At 38.8% G+C, this 18,222-nt stretch overlaps 1 protein-coding gene across 1 annotated transcript; it reads left to right on the forward strand.

Moving 5' to 3' along the window:
• The first annotated feature begins 108 nt into the window (after positions 1-108).
• Positions 109-12,431, forward strand: LOC134793086 (uncharacterized). Its single transcript, XM_063764611.1, has 11 exons — positions 109-810; positions 1,098-1,330; positions 1,864-1,967; positions 2,531-2,684; positions 3,048-3,224; positions 3,514-3,683; positions 4,111-4,351; positions 4,612-4,859; positions 11,161-11,344; positions 11,666-11,773; positions 11,962-12,431. The coding sequence occupies exons 1-11, from the start codon at positions 602-604 to the stop codon at positions 12,189-12,191; spliced, it is 2,058 nt and encodes a 685-aa protein (XP_063620681.1). The 5' UTR covers positions 109-601; the 3' UTR covers positions 12,192-12,431.
• The last annotated feature ends 5,791 nt before the right edge of the window (positions 12,432-18,222 follow it).

Raw genomic sequence — 18,222 nt, forward strand, 5'->3', positions numbered from 1 at the left:
AAAATTTGATTTTCGCGCCTTTTTTTACTGACAAGATTTGCTTGACCAATATTATATTCACGAGATCCACGTATGCATTGTAAAATAATAATTTTGGAATTGAATTAAACTTATTTGAAGAAATTATGAATTAAAACTGAAAGTTTTAATAGTGAGGCTTCCACATTAAAACAATGCATGTAACAACAATCCAGAAAACGTTACAAAACAAATCAATCGATTTCACTTTCCGATTTTTTGACTTTGTTTATGCTGAATTATGATTGGTGAGTCGTTGTCCCTTTCTTATCTAGACCAATCAGTGATCGGCTCTTTTTGACAGTCAAGAGAAAATAAAAATAAAAATACCTACTACAATTTTCTTCATGTGAGCTACTCTGCCTCGTTCGATTTCTTGGATTTTTAACGAAATTGATCTCGTTTTCATCTAAAAACAATTGATTCAAAGGCTTCTTTCTGTACATGGTGCATCATTATCGTCAGATCGTGGTGAACGTGACATATTGGCGACGAATTATGTTGAAAAACAAGTGTGACGTCACAATTTTTATCAGCTGAGGAGTCGGGTAGTGCAAGGAAAGGTCGGAACAAAACAAACAATATGGGAGGCGCCGTGAGCTCGGGCAGGGATAACAACGAGTTGATCGACAACCTAGTGAGCAGCAACTACATCCGGTCACGGGATGTGGAGCGAGTGTTCAGGGCGCTGGACCGCGCGGATTACATGACGCGGGATGCACGGGACCAGGCCTACAAAGACCTGGCGTGGCGGCACGGCCCGCTGCACCTCTCCGCGCCCTGCATCTACAGGTAAGCGCCCCTAACGACATCCTCACAAACAAAAGTAAATGTAAACATTTGGCCTTTGATAATAATCGCCATTCATAATCACTTGTTTGTCATTTTACGTGAACTCTCTGAAACTTGACCCCTTTGTCCACTGTAGCATCAACAGTTGAAAAGTGGACCTTACATGCATATGAAATACAGTAAATATTCCCATGTCTTTACACATCTAGATCCTATGTTCTCATTTTGTTAAACATATTATAGATGTTCTATACAAATGCTTGACGGGTGAAATCTTTGCCCGACAGTGAAGTTATGGAAGGCCTGGAGCTGTCCCCGGGGCTGTCATTCCTGAATGTGGGCTCGGGTACAGGCTACCTCAGCACCCTGGTGGGGTTGATCCTGGGCTCCAGCGGCATCAGCCATGGCTTGGAAGTGCATCCCACAGTGGTTGAATATGCTAATAAAAGGCTCGGACAGTTCATAGAAAACTCTCCAGTTCTGGATGAATTTGATTTTTGTGAACCTAAATATTATCAGGGTAAGTCAAATTTGAATTTAAAGTTCTGACTTTTTTTGTTGTAACTGTTAAAACTACCAGTATCCTCTAGCCACCCAGAGCCCTAAATAAAAATTCTCCTGTTCCATTCCAATTTAAATCTTTTTTGACAAATCTAAATTGCATTTGTCTTGGCAAATTTTGAGGTCTGGGTGGCTAGAAAGTATAATTATTGGCAAATTTGCAGAGGTATACAAATTTTACATAATTTCTATCCATGATTCAATATAATAGATTCCCTATTAACTTCTAGCTGCCCACAAAACAAAACTTGCCAAGACAATTTGCAATTGTGGTGCTGTATGTAGAAGGTTTTTACAATGAATGACTTTCTTCTTCTTCTTCTTCAATAGGTACAATGGAATGGGAATTCTTTTTATAGGTCTCTGGGTATATAAAAGATTTCTTTAAAATACACATGTTAGTTGTTTTTTTATCATCCTTACTAATGCTATAATCTTAAAACTAACTCTGTTACTTTTTCATAGCTAAACTGCTTTGTGCATTTTGTATAGGCAATGGACTGTGCATAGCACCATTGGGAGCACCCTATGACCGGGTCTACTGCGGTGCCGGCTGCCCAGAGGAGTACCAGAATTACTTCAAACAACTCATCAAGGTATGTGTTGTTTTCCAGACAGACATAAGATTTTGATTGATCAATCTGCCACTCAATCCAACTGACATACACTTAGTAGTACAAACCAGACAGATTGTGTAGTTTCTTAGTATCTTAGTTTTAAAATTTGGTGCTTTTTAATTACTTACAGAATGTCTTTAATGATTTTTTGGAATTTGTAATACCTATTTCATCATTCACATTCTTAATACAGTGTAATAGGAAGTTGTTATTGTGCAATAAAACTTGGAAAACCTACAATCACTTCATTCAAGTTTACTTAGGATATTTAACTAATGTTGGGGGAATGCCTTGACTTATGTATTTATTTATTTTTGTGTAAGCATCATTAGGCAGGTCCATATAGAACGAGGAAATTGCCGCGCGAAGTAGCTCGGTCTGCATTGCAGCTTCAATGTCCTCGAGAAGCGACTTATTCTGTGTGGGCCCGCCTTTACCATTTATAAAGAATGCTAGGCTGCAAAATCAGTTTCCAAATATACTTATAAATCTTATACTATTTCTGGCTATTGGAAACAGTACTTATTTATTGAAATTTCCAGGTGGGTGGTATCCTAGTGATGCCGCTGAACGACAACCTTGTCCAGGTGAAGAGAGTCGGCGAGACCGAGTGGACATCGCGCAGCGTCCTCAACGTTTCGTTCGCGACGCTGCGCGTGCCCACGAAGGAGGAGGCGGGGGATCTTATTAGATTGGGTGAGTTATTAAACTCTTCCATTAGTGGTGCTCTGCCTTAGTACTAAACCCCGTTATTTTGTGTAGGCAATGGCTACTACAACTACTCGCCCTAAATTCTTTGTATTACAATTTCCAGCAACGAAAACTAGTACCATTCATAGATATACATATGTTTAATATGTTACTTGAATATTCATGTCAAATTTTATGTTATTTTAAAATGTCATTTTAAAATAAGAGCGTAACTTCGATTTATGACGGCGGCTAGCAGCACTCCCTTGTCCCATTCACTTGGGGTCGGTGCAGCATGTCTTTTTCTTCCATACCTCTCTGTTGCCCGTCATTTCAATATTCAACACTCATTTTAATATATTTTCGTAGAAGAACAGTGCCCAGCACGTCTCCAAACCCTCTGCCGCGGCATGGTCCGCGCGGCGCTGCGCGGCGGCGTGTGGCGGCGCCACCCCGAGCTGCGCGCGCCGCCGCCGCGCCCGCCGCCCGCCAAGAAGCCGTGCCCGAGGCGGATCTGTATACCTATAGAGGATGAGAGTGATGTCGGTGAGTTTCAGCAGTGTTTTTATGTTGCAGAGACTGAAATGACAGTTTGGTTGGCTAATTTACTAGCGAATTTTCTACTATAGTGACAGATCAGTCTTATAAACTGGGATGATTGAACGAGTATAAAAACCAATAGTCCAAGATTTGGTTCACTATCTAGTAAATTTCGCTAAATATCGAGTAAAGCAGGCAAATGTCGGTTTTAAACACTAAGGTTAATATTCTAAAGCGTATTTTATATTTAAAACTGTATATTTAGCCATTTTTCACACTATATACTTTTCTACAGAGGGCCTAAACGCACTTCACGACCTGGACCGCAACGGCGGCGCGGGCGAGATGAACGCATTACTGTCCCTAGTGCTGAGCATGGGCCCGTCCCGTGTCGCCGGCGCCTTAAGGTTCGACGCGCCGTCGGACGACACGTCAGACGACAACCCTGATGACTCCACCGATCAGGTAATCTAATAATTAATGATGTATTATCAAAGATAGATATTTTACTCCATACCACTACATGCCGTAGCGACTTTTGAATTGTACATAATCATGGTACGTTTTGAAGAGCCTATACGACACGACACGAGTATTAAGGACACGTAATCTAATTATTTTTTTCTCGTGAGTGACGTCACTGTAGCAGAAAAAGTGTTAAATTTGTAACAACAACGAAAAGTTTGCACTGCATATTTGATGTTTCTTCCCATAGTTTCTTTGATGCTGCTATTATGACGTCATGATAATGACGGCCATTTTAAACAATTTTTCTTTGCATATAGCGATACTATTTTCATGAAGTAATAATACCAGTTGGCTATCAAATCTATACGAACATTAATAAAGATATTTGTAAAAAAAATTTAGAATGAACTTAACCATGTTACAGCGGGGCGACGACGCCACCCCGCCGCGCTCCCCCGGCTCGCCGCGCGGCGCCTCCGAGCCGGGGGAGGGAGGGGGAGGGGCAGGGGGAGGAGGGGCAGGGGGAGGAGGGGGAGGGAGGGCGGGCGGCCGCTCGCGCTCGTGGGGCCGCGCCGAGCGCCGCCCCTGCCGCGGCATGCTCACCTTCGAGCTCCGCGACGACGAGAGGCCGAGGGCCAGGGCTGATGACGCTGCCACTGAATCGGGTAAGACCCACCCCACCCTAGCGTCACTCGAGCTAGCAACGTTGACGTAACTGCGTTGCTTTTGACAAATTTTATTTTTTTATGTGACGAAATATAGCTAGTTAATTTATAAACGAGGTAGGCTCTTGTGAATTGAGAAATTTAGGTTATTATTAACAGTAAATGTTTGCCTTCTATAGTGAAAAAAAAAATACATTTTATATACGCAGCCAGTGTGCTCTGACCATTATACTAATTTGAATCCTTTTTTCAATCTATAGAACCAGTGCCATCAGCCAGCAGAACACAGTCCACCCCAGCAGACACAGCTGACAAAACCCTCGACGAAGACGGCACGCCCGAACGCGACACGAGAAGCGACGGCGACATAGACACCACGCGCGACAGGAGCCAGACGCGCGACAGCGATAGGAGTGAGAGGAGGGACAGGCGCAGGCGGCGCAGGGACCCACACAGCGACGATGACCAGGGTGACATGCCGGCTGAGGTCGAGATATACTTGGGAAAGGTGAGTGGAGAATAAACCGGAAAGTGAGTGGAGAATAAACCGGACAGAATAAATAGAAAGAATAAACCGGACAAGTGCGAGTCGGACTCGCGCACGGAGGGTTCCGTACTTTTTAGTATTTGTTGTTATAGCGGCAGCAGAAATACATCATCTGTGAAAATTTATTATATTATTACGGTTCATGAGATACAGCCTGGTGACAGACGGACGAACAGTGGAGTCTTAGTAATAGGGTACCAGGGGTAGGGTTTTTACCTTCTGGGTACGGTACCCTAAAAACGAATTATGATTGCCATTATCAAACACTAAGCCAGTGGTGGGCAAACTTTCTTCATGGGGGGGCCAGAATGTTTAGGAAATTTAAGTGGAGGGCCAGAATTGTAGCCAAAATTTATTTTGATTTGTGATAATCGTGGGCCAATGCCATATAGCCCATATTCTAATTATTTCATACGACCGGCAGCGGGCCGGATGAAATCCATTCGCGGGCCGGAGCTGGCCCGCGGGCCTTACTTTGCCCACCACTCCACTAAGCAATAAGATATAGTCTTTTGTACGATTCGCAAAAGAAGTTGCTAAGCGCCTGTTCAAAATGAACTAAACATAACTTTATTGTTAAGATAATAAGAGCATCTGCAGATTATGTCAACACCAAACCCGGGTACAAACTTCTACTGCTTACTGATCGATACAAACATATATGCCATGTTTTTAGTTTACAATAACCTATGACCCACGACGCAATATGAGAGTCATGATAATTATTAGGCGTATCAGGCCTTATAATAATCATATCTTATTTGCGTCTATCTGGCAATCATTTTCCCAATATAAAGAACCATTTTGATTACTTTTTTCAAAGGCACTAACTCTTTGTACGCCACGCGTATCGTGCGCCGCGCGCCATCGTGAACCTTGTCGGAATGCACGAAGGTCCCAATCAGTTTTGTCTTTTCCGTAGAGATTACAGTGAAGAGAACATTTTGAAATTTGTTAGCTGTATGCAAAATTTGAACTATAATAATGTTTACAATAAGTCTAGTACTAATGATGCATTCAACGAGTTTCATGATCTCTTGGGGCTTTTTCATGACTTATGTTTTCCTTTAGTGAAAGTAGTTATAACAGAGAAACCAAAAAAAGCTAAATGGATCTCAAAAGGTCTAAGGCTCTGTTGTAAACGGAAACGCGCATTATACGTACAAGCATGTAAAAGCAAAAATATACAGCTTAAGTCTAAGTATAAAATATACTCAAAAGTGTTACAGTCTGTTATACATAAAGCTCAAAAGAGAAGCAATTATAACTATATATTTAATGCTAGAAATGCGTGTCGCGCGACTTGGGATATAATTAATGATAGGGTGGGTAAATTTCGGCAACCAAGTTACATACACAATATAGTAAGTGATAACGGTATTACATCTAACCCTAAAGATATTGCAGAATTGATTAACAATTATTTCATTGATGTATCCAACAAGTTCCATCCAAATTATGGATCACCGCTACAAAATTTTGATCGATTGTCTCATAGTATGTTTTGCAATCCCACTACACCAAAAGAGATTCTAGAAACTATTAAGAAATTAAAAAACACTACATCAACTGGATATGATGAAATAAATTCCAAAATACTAAAGGCTTGTGCCGAATCAATATGTGTACCTCTATTGTATATCTTCAATCTTTCTCTTGCGGAAGGAACATTTCCTGAAAGGCTCAAAAAGTCCATAGTTAAACCCTTCCACAAAAAAGGGCCAAAAAAGAATGTAGGCAATTATAGACCTATTTCACTAATACCTGTCCTATCGAAACTGTTTGAAAAACTTATGAATTCTAGACTTGTCAATTTTGCCGATAAATATGAGATTTTAACAGACCAGCAGCATGGCTTTAGAGCTAGTAGGTCTACAGCTACTGCAATTTTTGCTCTACTCAAGGATGTCATACAATGTGTGGATAGAGGCCAGCCAGTCGTAGTCCTTTTTTTGGACATGACAAGGGCATTTGACTTGGTTGCTCATCAGAGACACTTGACAAAACTTGAGCACTATGGAGTGCGAGGAAATGTGCTTCGCTGGATAGAGTCATACTTAAGCCACAGAACGCAATATACAGAAATTGTTAGGAGGGAAGGCAAGTCTTTAAACACCTACAAATCTAACTGCAGAGAAAATTACTTTGGCGTGCCACAGGGCAGTGTCTTGGGCCCATTACTGTTTTCATTTTACATAAATGATTTGCCTAAAGCCGTAGATTTTCCTACCGTACTATTTGCAGACGATACTTCCGTAGTAATACCATGTACTGATGTGCAAACATTTGAAAGTGACATTAATAGAACCCTGAATGCATTAGTCAACTGGCTGGAAATTAATAACCTATCAATAAATGTAAGCAAAACTAGGTATATGCAATTTAGAACTAGTAAACGTCAAAGTTTGAATCTAAATATAACTTGTTTAGGGGTCATTCCATAATAAACGCTACCAAGGGTTCAAAAATGAAAATTCGTTTAAGAAGTCAACACTAACCTATTTCCATAGAAAACATACCAAACCTTCATGTCAGAAAAAAACACCGAAAAAAAATCAATTTTTACATACAATATATATACAGTGGTACTACTAAACGAAATTAATAACTAGCTTAAATCTAAAATAGGCCCTTGAGGCATTGTACCAAGGATGCTGGCGGCATTTCCTCGCTGTATCGCAATGCTGATACGTTGTGCGAGGTAGCCGCCAGCTCTTCGGTCACCAGTTACGTCAACCAGACGCTTCGCGATTTCTGCGAACAACTTATGCGCGCTGGGACCCCATGGACCTAGAGTTTCAACACCAAATGGTACAAAATGGTACTCTCTACCGAGGCTCTTATATTTGTTACGTTTTAGAATTTCGGCGCTTTCCGCCGCTCCGCCCGCTTTTACAGTAGTCCGTTGGAGGTGGGACGGTGCCAGTGTGTCTACGCAGGTAGCATCCCACACCAACATCCGTCCCAAGCTCCAAGGAACTAAGGACACTCCATCGGGCCTCTTGCCATCATCTCTGATAATGCCAGTCGGCTCAAGAAGAGCAGGCACATTGATGGTGGCAAGAGACCGACGGACTATGTCATTAAGCGACGCATGTCTCGAAAAACGGCCTGCACTTTTTTGACAAGATAATCCGTGGTGTCCCAGTCGGTCCACGTCCGTGCCACAAGAGCATATGTGTGGCGTACACACCGAAACCCCGAGTCGCAAACCAGTCGCCAGTCTAAGGGAGGCCGGATCCAAGAAAGTACCAGTATTGGGCGAAGGATGGGCATGTAGCCAGTAACCGGCTTCCCGGGCTCCGACCGCCAAAAGCCTCGCGCGGTCTGGACCTGTACAGTTGTTTAGGAGAGTATTGTAAGTTAAATCACAGTAAACATTATCCCAACTCCTTTGTGAATTTGGGTTGTCTGGAAATTGTTTGCCTGGGCAAGCAATTTTAAAAGCATTTTTGGCGTCCTCAAAGCCCGCAATCTCACAGTTTGTGGGCAAAGCCCTTAAGATATTTCCTATGAGACCAGACGTGCTATGAGTGGACGCCAAAAAGGCTGGGGAAGCCACACTGGAAATTTTGCGAATTCCTAAACCTCCAAACCGAATGGGGAGGGACGCTTGAGACCAGGAAGGCTCACTTAGCTGAATGTTTAGAATCGTCTCTAAACTAATTTTGATCAAATCATCTATGGGCGACAATAAATTTTGATGTTTCCAGAAAGGACAACAGCGGAGCACATACGTAAATTTAGGGACAAAAAGGCAGAATTTAAGAATCACAAGAGCATAATGAGGGCTAATTTCGAGTAAGCGATCCGTGTGACTTTTGAATTTAGTTATAGAGTTAGAAATATAATCGGGAAAAGATTTTTACATGTTTTTCATGTACTTGATCGCAACGTTTAAATGATAGGCGTAAAACTAATTTTATACAGCGATATTGGCAAGACTAATTAAAAAGAAAGTAACTGTAAACTGTTACAAATTTCCCGCAGTTATTTCAGGTAAAATATCGTAATTTTATAATTTATCTTTAAAAATATTAAAAAGCATGGATTAATCGGTTTTTAGAAGAGTATTCTAGACTGTGGTCTCAAAGTAACACCCGAAACGAAAAAGAGATAAAAGTATGTGTAACTTTTCCCGTAATTAACTATAGCCAAGCATGTTTTGCCAAAGAAAGGCTATGATGTGAACCTATGCAAATGTGTATTAGTTGTTGTTTTTGCGTCTGCTTTAGTCGTATGTTTTAAAGTTTGAAGTTGTGTAACACCCGAAACGTGTTGATCATCCGCCTGTCAGTCCCCGGCTTTTCGCCGTGATGGTTAGTGCTAGAAAGCTGCAATTTGACATGGATACTTAAATCAATCATGGCGACAAAATAGTAACACAAAAACTACAAAAAATTTTTTTTTTAGGTTTGCTCCTGTACAAAATATTTTTAATTTTTTTGCGACTTTAATCCTGTGATGTGGGGTGTCGTTGGATAGATCTTACAAAATTAATAGGTGTCACTATCAACCATTTTTTGATTAAGTGAATATTTTCGGTAATATTCGCATCGAAAGAAAAATAATTATGATATCTTCGAGAAACAGTTTTTATTGTTAAGATTAATGTATTTTATAATAATTCAGCATTTATTACTTATGTTTTTAATCGAATTTATTAAAAAGACAATAATTTCAATAAAATGAGCCATAATTTCGTATAAATCTGTCTTAATTTCGTACTCGTAACACCCGAAACGAACCATGACTAACACCCGAAACAGGTAATTTATTTTATTAAAATTAATTGAAAAGTGATACTAAGTGTTACTTCAGTGTTTCAGTAGACTATACTAACTATTATTACTTGACATAAATAAAACTGGAGGTTACTTGACAAAATTCGCTAAATTATGCATTTTGGTACTGATGGTCAGAAGGTATAGGCCAATTCCCGTAACGCCCGAAACAGCTACTTTTTAGTGATTCTCTCGTTATTGCTCTTATACTTTAATTATGTGTGTACAGGAAAAGAAAATATTATCAAAGTAGTAGATGAATCAATAGTTATAACCTCCTAGTTCCTGTTACAATATCCAATAAAACCTTATTTTAAGAGTTCAAGTGTAACACCCGAAACGGTGGAATGACCCTTAGGTGATTCTGTCAGCGAATATAAAAGCTTCAAATTTCTTGGTATAGATTTGGATGAACATTTAACCTTTAATGAGCATGTTGATGGTGTTTGTAGTAAAATAAATAAATTTATATTCCCTTTGAGGAAAGTCAGACAAACAGTATCTCGAGAATCCGCATTACTGGCATATCACAGCTACATTATGTCTACACTCAGATATGGTATAATAGTATGGGGTAACTCATTTGATGTGCAAAGGGCGTTCATAATGCAAAAAAGATGTATAAGAGCCATCTTCACAATAAAACAAATGGAATCCTGTAAGCCAGTAATGCAAAAGAATAAATTGTTATCACTACCATCCTTGTACATATATGAAATGGCTCTTTTTGTTCGTCTCAATGAAACTCATTTAAAAAAAAACTGTGATATGATAAGTTACAATGACCGTATATCTAGACAGCGCAATCTACTAGTTTTGCCAAAAACCTGTCTCAAACAAACAGCTAGAAGTTCATTTTACATGTGTATAAAAATATTTAATAAGTTGCTGACATAAAAGACCTTCCAATCAACAAGTTTAAAAAGAAATTATTTTTATGGCTTAATGACATGTGTTTTTATTCCATACATGAATACTTTGATTATGACATGGAATAGTAATATGAATTTGAAATTGTAAATAATGAATTGCATGACTTTTCTAATGTTAATAATTAATCTGACATGTTATTTCTAATATTTTTATCTTAATTGTATGTTATTAGTGCGACTATACTTTAAATTTTGCATGCAACACCAAGCAGGGTATGGTTGAACTAATTAATATGTTATTGTACACCTTTGTAAACCCATATTCAGCAAATAAATAAATAATACAAATACAAAGGTTCATATTGGCCTGTAGCCTGTTAGGGTGGGTTAGGGCACCTGTCCAATTTCTTTGTTTAATGTCATTGCATCTCACTTTCTCATTAAGCAAAATGTGAGACGCAATACACATTGGACAAAGAAATTGGATAGGTGGAATACCACCCTTAGTTGATTCTAATAGTTTGTGTCTGCTGACCCGAAGGACAATCGTCCTGTGAACTAAAATCGTTCAGAACCAATTTATTTGATTGTTCTCTTTTTCACCAGATGGGTGGTGGCGAAGCCACGACGTCCCGGGAGATGGACTGGGACGCGGACGAGGAGGAAGTCGAGGACGACGAACCCGAGGAGGACACCGAGACCGAGCAAGCGAGCCTCGAGGCCGACGGCGAGGCCGAGGCCGGCTCCTCGGCCAGCGCCGACAAGCCGCCGAGGCAGAAGCTAGACAGCGGTAAGCGTTTGTAGTGATACACAAGTGAGACTAATACACAAGAGCCTCTACCATCAGTTTTAACATTGACATAACGCTCACGTCTACGTAATTTACTTTCTGTACATCTCGCTTCCACTATTGCTCGCATATGCGAGTACGAGCGAGATGCATAGAAAGTAAGTTACTTAAACGTGAGCGTTATGTCAATGTCAAAACTGGTGGTAGCCGTACTGATAGCCAAGCAAGCGAGCCTCCTGTAGAGTTTGTTAGTTACAAGACTTGATAGAATAGTAACAATTGAATTGTAAACTTTTAAATTGAAATGTGTTATTTGCGCAGGTATCGGTGAGATGACGCCCTCAGCGGACTCTTCCCCAATCAGCACAGGATACGAGGCAGGCAGCTCGCGCCGGTCCGGCCAGGACTCTGACACCGGCTCCAGGACCGGTGAGTTGAAACACTTGGATAAACCACTTAAATACTAGTGGCTCTGTGAGTTCTAGCCCTCGAGAAAACTTACAAATACTGAATCGACCACAAGATTCCTTATCAAGCTTGCTCACAAAAAATCTAGAGAATTGGTTGAAAAATTAGACCAGTCAACCAGTTTATGACCAGAACCATCATTTCCTCAGCAGGCCGCCGCCGCCGCCAAAAGCGCCACTTCACCCGGCGCTCCTCGGGCTCCGGTGACTCCGGTACATCAGACTCGTCCACCGGTCGTCGCCACAAGCGACGCGCGTCGGACGGAGGCGACGCGAGGCGCGTACGACTTTCTATACTTATGAAAAGATCGGTCAAAGAGCTGCCGTTACCTTACGCCCTTAAAAAGTACGTTAATCTTGGCCGTTGCTTCGAATTTTAAGTCTAAATTTACCGAAAACACGCTCGATCCATTAGATGTTATATGCTAAGAAAGCTATCAGCAGCAGCTGTTTTGAGTTAAGGCACTACTAAATACCACTATCTTCAGGAAAAGTACTAAATCAGAGCGATATGACTCGTAAAATTGTTAAGGGCGTATATAGCCTCGTGAAAGTCGGCTGTCGCTCCGTCGATCTCCGGCACGGGCTAGTCGACGGGTGGTCGCCACAAGCGACGCGCGTACGACTCTATACTCATGAAGAGGTCGGGATAGGGGTTACCGCTGCCCTATGCGTTTAAGAAACATGTCATTTTTGGGCGTTGCTTCGAGTTTTAGGTCGACTGAAAACACACTCGATCCATTAGATGTTACGCTAAGAAAGTTCTCAGACGCTGTTTTGAGTTCAGTCACTACTAAAAGAATACCACTACCTACAGAAAAAGTACTAAATCAAGAGTTTTTCTTGGGCGATATAATTCGTAAAGTTGTTAAGTGTGTATAATGTAGCCTCGTGAACGTCAGCTGCCGCTCCGGTAGCTTATTTCACTCGATCCTGCAATTTTTCAAAATCTAAGCAACGATTTGTAAAAATTATATAATCGAGTAACTAAACTAATAAGTGTTTAAACAGTAAAATTAGCTCAGTAGAGTAATAGTCTTTCGTTAACGTGATCATGTCGCAACTCGAAATTCCTGTATAAAGTTACTGTACTGCTTATGTTTCTATTGTGCCAGTACTGTCTGGTAGTTACGGACGCTCCATACGACATACGACTTTAAATCATAGTAACAGAGTTGCGTTTTGCTTGTACGGAGCGTCTGAAGCTCAATGTTAGGCGGTTATCACGCTGGATGCGATTCGCACGTCGCTCCGATGTTTGAGCGAGACAACGCTATGCGCGTATTATAGCGACATCCCGCTTTCACATCGGTGCGACGTGCGAATCGCATCCAGTGTGATACGTAATCGCCTTAGTCATTTATTTTCTTAATTACCGCTGTATAAGTCGTATTAAATTGAACGTTATTTCATAACGTATAAGGTCTGTTTTTCAAGGCTAACGAAGAAAAATGTTATAAAAATCAACTAATTGAATGTGGCCGTTGTAATTATAATTTTGTATATTTGTTTTTACATTTTGTTTTGTGTCAAATTTCAGAGTAAGAGATTGTTTAGTGTCTAGATTAGGTGTGAAGGTCTTTCTAAAGGTAATGAAATGGCAAATATTAAGCTAATTTTACGGTTTAACTCACGTATTTTTTAGTCACTCGCGCGACATTCCGGATAGCCCAGGTCTTCATTTTCAAGCACTAACAGCCTATTACCCCAGCGCAGGGTCACCCCCAACCGGTTATCTTGCGCGGCGAGCGACAGTACGCGGCGCGCAGCTATCGTGAACGCTACTCATGCACTGTTAGTGCTTGAAAATGGAGACCTAGGCTCTCCGAAACATGTCGCGCAAATGACTAAAATACGTCGATTAAATCGTAAAATTAGCTTAGTGTAAGTATGACTCACGACAATTTAAATAGGAAATGGCAAATGTTCAATAACATAATTATTTTGAAATCTTTCAGAGTTCAGACCATCTTATATTTACGCAACGATACAGCATGGTGACGTATGTTTCACGGTAACTAGGTTGTTCAAAGTTAACGTTACTTAGCGCCATCTATTTCAATAAACTTAAACGATGTTGAATCGTACCTTTATAAAAATACCTATCATGTGTGTATTTGTGCCATTCCGTACTCGTAGAAAGACTTAGGCTAACTGTACATCATATATGCGTGTTTACATTAGCCATACATTTTCATAGTCGTTAAACATATATGGTGTACAGTCAGCCTTCGCCCGCGCGGTGACTGTACATACTTAATATTGATGTAAATATCAATTGTCATGTCTCTTGCATGTAATTAAAGGTGAATTGTGGGAAAGAAAACTCTTGTATTTGTGGTATTTTTGGCTATACAGTGAAGTCATGGCTTGTTAAGCCTGGAGATCAATAAATCTCAACTGAGAAGAAAATTCCACTTGTTACCAATGGTAACAGATGGGAATACCCCTACAATATGACAGTTTTCTTTGCCCATATTGATCATAATAATTATATCTTCCTGTTATCGCTTTAATTTGGTATCACGTATGTAATGAATTGAACTATTGTCTTATTGTTTATAAAGCTTTAATGTTCTCATTCTAAATTACTGTATCGAAACGACTCAAGTCCCCGAAAAGATTTGATTTGAAAGAAAGATAACAAGTTTGAATACCGAGTGTTCTTAAGCCTGATTTACACATTCATTAGTGTTGCGTTTATTAGCAAATATATGAACTTGCACTTAACATCATCAATGTGTAAAGCAGCCCTTACATAAATCAGGGGTTTCCACTCTCACGCTCTGTGCCACTGAACCGTAAGTCTTATAAATAAAGTTCAAAATCATACAACATTTTTTTTTCTGTACTTTTGACGGCGGTTGTATCTGACGACTCGTCTAAAGGGCGCGTAGCACGAGGAATTTCGTGCACTGACCCGTTATTTCAGTGAAACATGTCATAAGAATTGATAATAACGTACATTACATAGTGCCTCGATTTACTAATTTTCGTTTGATGTTACGATGGCGTGCCATAGCACGGTGTACAGACAGAAGTCCGTTGCATAGATCGTTGTACAGTCGCCATCAGATATATCGGAGCGGCCAAGGCGCTCACAAATATCTGAACACGCCTGTATTGTCAAGGCGTTAGAGTGCGTGTTCAGATATTGTGAACACCTTGGCCGCTCCGATATATCTGATCCGACTGAACTCGTGTAAACACTTTGTTTTGTACCAACGTCTTTTTAATAGTATCTGAGTGTAAATATACCACGTGTTTGATGAATAACGATAACATATATCCATACATTATGACGGAACTGTTATGTTTTTTTTTTCTAAAAATATTACAGGAATATTCTTCTTATTTTTGTTTATATAAGTCATAGCTAATGTCATAAATCATAATAAATAATATTATAATAATTTAATCACAAGCTTCAATTAGTTTGCCACTGACATTTATGTTAGAATTTACACCAAACAAGGGGTTTTTTTATGATGCTCTTTAAATGCAGAATGTTGCAACGGAATTTCACAACTAGGTAGGTGGTAGGTAAAGTCACCTGCAATAATATGTTACACAACGAAGGCCGCAAAAATATGTGACACGTTCTTATCGCTATACATATTAGATCGTGTCAGATATTTTTGCGGCCTACTTTGTGTAACATATTACTGCAGGTGACTGTACATTGTATTTTTCGCGAAGATATTATTTATTAGATATCATATTTCTCTCATACTAATAAGGAGCTATCTCATAAGCTGTTCACTTCATGCTCTCACACCTAAATCATATGTATTAGATCGAGATGCAAGATGATTTAACTTGGAGTCACATTTATTTGATTGTATTTGTCACGGGCTAGGCGAAATCTGCTATCCTCTTCTGACGTGATAGTAAAGACCTAGTAAAGAAAGAGATGCTTAACCTAAGACGAGGTAGCCAGGCGATTATTATTTGTTATATATAAATGACATACTCAAGAAATATTAGACTACCTAGGCCAAATATAGCTAATCGAAGGATTTTTATTAATAATTTTTTGACGGATGTCACTAAATATTACTAATGATAATCGATTTTTCAGGTCCAATTCAGCACGAAAGAGATGCAGTTATATGATTGAATGAGACAGTCGTATTTAATTTAATTTTATCAGATAGCTGCGTGTTTGTCTGCTATGAAAAAGGCCTTTTAGACTGAATGTGTTATAATTATATCGAGGTTTTATACTTATGTCCAAAGAGTTGTTTATAGTAGAAGAGGTGTAAAATATAAGGTAAATTCTTACCTCAAAATTTACAGCTGGAGTAGATGTCGCTATACGGCCTCGCGGTAAATTTGGTTGTTAAAACTTGACGGACAATCCAGCTACCGCAGTACAGCCCCATCTATACTCTGTATCTTTAGGTATTTAAATAAAAGTAAACAAAATCTACCCTCAAATGGTTCCTTAAACCAGTTGAGGGTAGATGAAATCATTACATGTTCAAATAATGTAGGTTAAAATCAGGTCGTTCAGTGACTGATCCAGGCGGTTTTCTAATTGGTCGGTTAACCAATAAATGTTATCACTACCCGAAAATGTACAAATAATTGATTGTTTACTTTTATTTAAATACCTAAAGATACAGACTATAGTTCGGCTGTCAAACTCAAGATTTTTTCTCAGATTTTACACTTCTTATACTGTCAATAACTTTTTTTTTGTCTGCGCGCGAGCGTTATAATGTTGAATTTATTTCTATAATTGTAAGGTTTAATAAAAAATAAAAAGTTCCAATTTCATTCTTATCTTTATATTTACCTTATTATATTTTCGTATATAAATACAAGGTACCTAAGTGAGTATTAACGCGGTGGGTGCCGTATATACTTATGTACAATATACACTGTGCTGTCTTATCTAGCTTATTTATAATTAAAACCTTTTGCAGTCATGTTCAAATTATTGTCAGATATTTAAAGCGGAGAGTAATAGTATTTTTTATTTGGCAAGTGGATCCGTCTCTTAAAATGTTGGAACCTCTGAACGAGGTTACCGCTGTTATGTCCACCAAATGCCAAAAACAGGTTAACTACGTCAACAGTCTTATATGTTGACAATGAGTAAAATAGGTTGCAGATCGAAGAGCTCTAAATTTACGAAACTCTTATAAGCTACCAAGATCGTGTCAGATATTTTTGCGCGCTTTTTTGTACACAAGATATTATTGCAAGTTACTTGCAACTTTTGGTCCGGTCTTTAAACTTAGCTTTTTCTACCTAAATAAAATTAGCCTCTTGGCTTTAGATGTGCATATTTTTTACAACAATTTATCAATCTAAATATAATAATTATCTTACGAATACACTTTCACGTCACGAATGTACATTTATAAATCCCGTGTTGTCAATTTTACTACTGGAGTAGATAATATACGAGTATCCAGAATGAAGATGATGCCATACTAGAGTCTGGCTAGCCAAAAATTGTTGACAGATATTTCGTTGTTGTATCACCAATTGTCTATGATTTAAAAAAAAAGCTAAAAGTCAGTTGTCAATTTATGTCACTCGTTCAATTTGTTTGCGGTTTATAAGGGGTTTACATTATTTTAAATAATATGAATAATGTCTATACTGAGGTTCGCAAACCATTATTTAAGTTCGTAAATAATTACGACAATGTGCGAAGTCGACGTGTAGCGTTGTATAACGAAAAACTGCAATGTTTACAACTCCTAAGCAAATGTAAACAAATTAGGAGGTTGGTGCTCTATAAATATTTTGATACTTGGCATTTAGCATATTTGGCAATACTTATGTATTTTTTTTCGTGATGGATTAATATGTATGTATGTATGTACGTATAAACTCCTTATTGTACAAAACACAAAACACAAATTAATTTATTTAATTAATTTATTTATTTAATTTATTTATTTATTTATTTTAATATTACGGTATTATCGAGCTAGGTCTTATTTACACTACATTTCATTTTTCGCCTTGTTATAAAGGTATATGGTGAGAAAGTGTTAACATATGTGCATGTTTATCGTTGACTGTACTTTACATAGTGGTAGAAATTATATGAGCTGACTTTGAGTGCAGGTCAACGTATATTTAACTTATATCCTTAGGTACCTTACGTGTGCACAGAAAATCAAAAATATTTTCTAGTATCAAAACTATAATTCCTACTACACAAAGTGTGACCAGCCCAAGATTTTCTGAATTTCCCGCCAAACATTTGTGTAATATTTCAGTAGCCAGACTCTAGTTGAAATAAGAACGATATCTTATTTCTTCAAATATATTAAATATTATCCAAAAACATAATTATTTAGAAAGGTTTTTCTCCTGGACACTATATCTAACTATTTAATGTACCTACATAAATTCCTGACAAATGATGGGAAAAGAGCTTGTTAT

This window comes from Cydia splendana, chromosome 8, assembly GCF_910591565.1.
Source record: "Cydia splendana chromosome 8, ilCydSple1.2, whole genome shotgun sequence".
NCBI lineage: Eukaryota > Metazoa > Arthropoda > Insecta > Lepidoptera > Tortricidae > Cydia > Cydia splendana.

Coding starts and splice junctions, on each gene's coding strand:
- LOC134793086 (XM_063764611.1), top strand. CDS start 602: ATGGGAGGCGCCGTGAGCTCGGGCAGGGATAACAACGAGTTGATCGAC. Junction 3,225..3,513: donor AGAGGATGAGAGTGATGTCG/GTGAGTTTCAGC, acceptor ACTTTTCTACAG/AGGGCCTAAACGCACTTCAC. Junction 11,345..11,665: donor GAGGCAGAAGCTAGACAGCG/GTAAGCGTTTGT, acceptor TTATTTGCGCAG/GTATCGGTGAGATGACGCCC.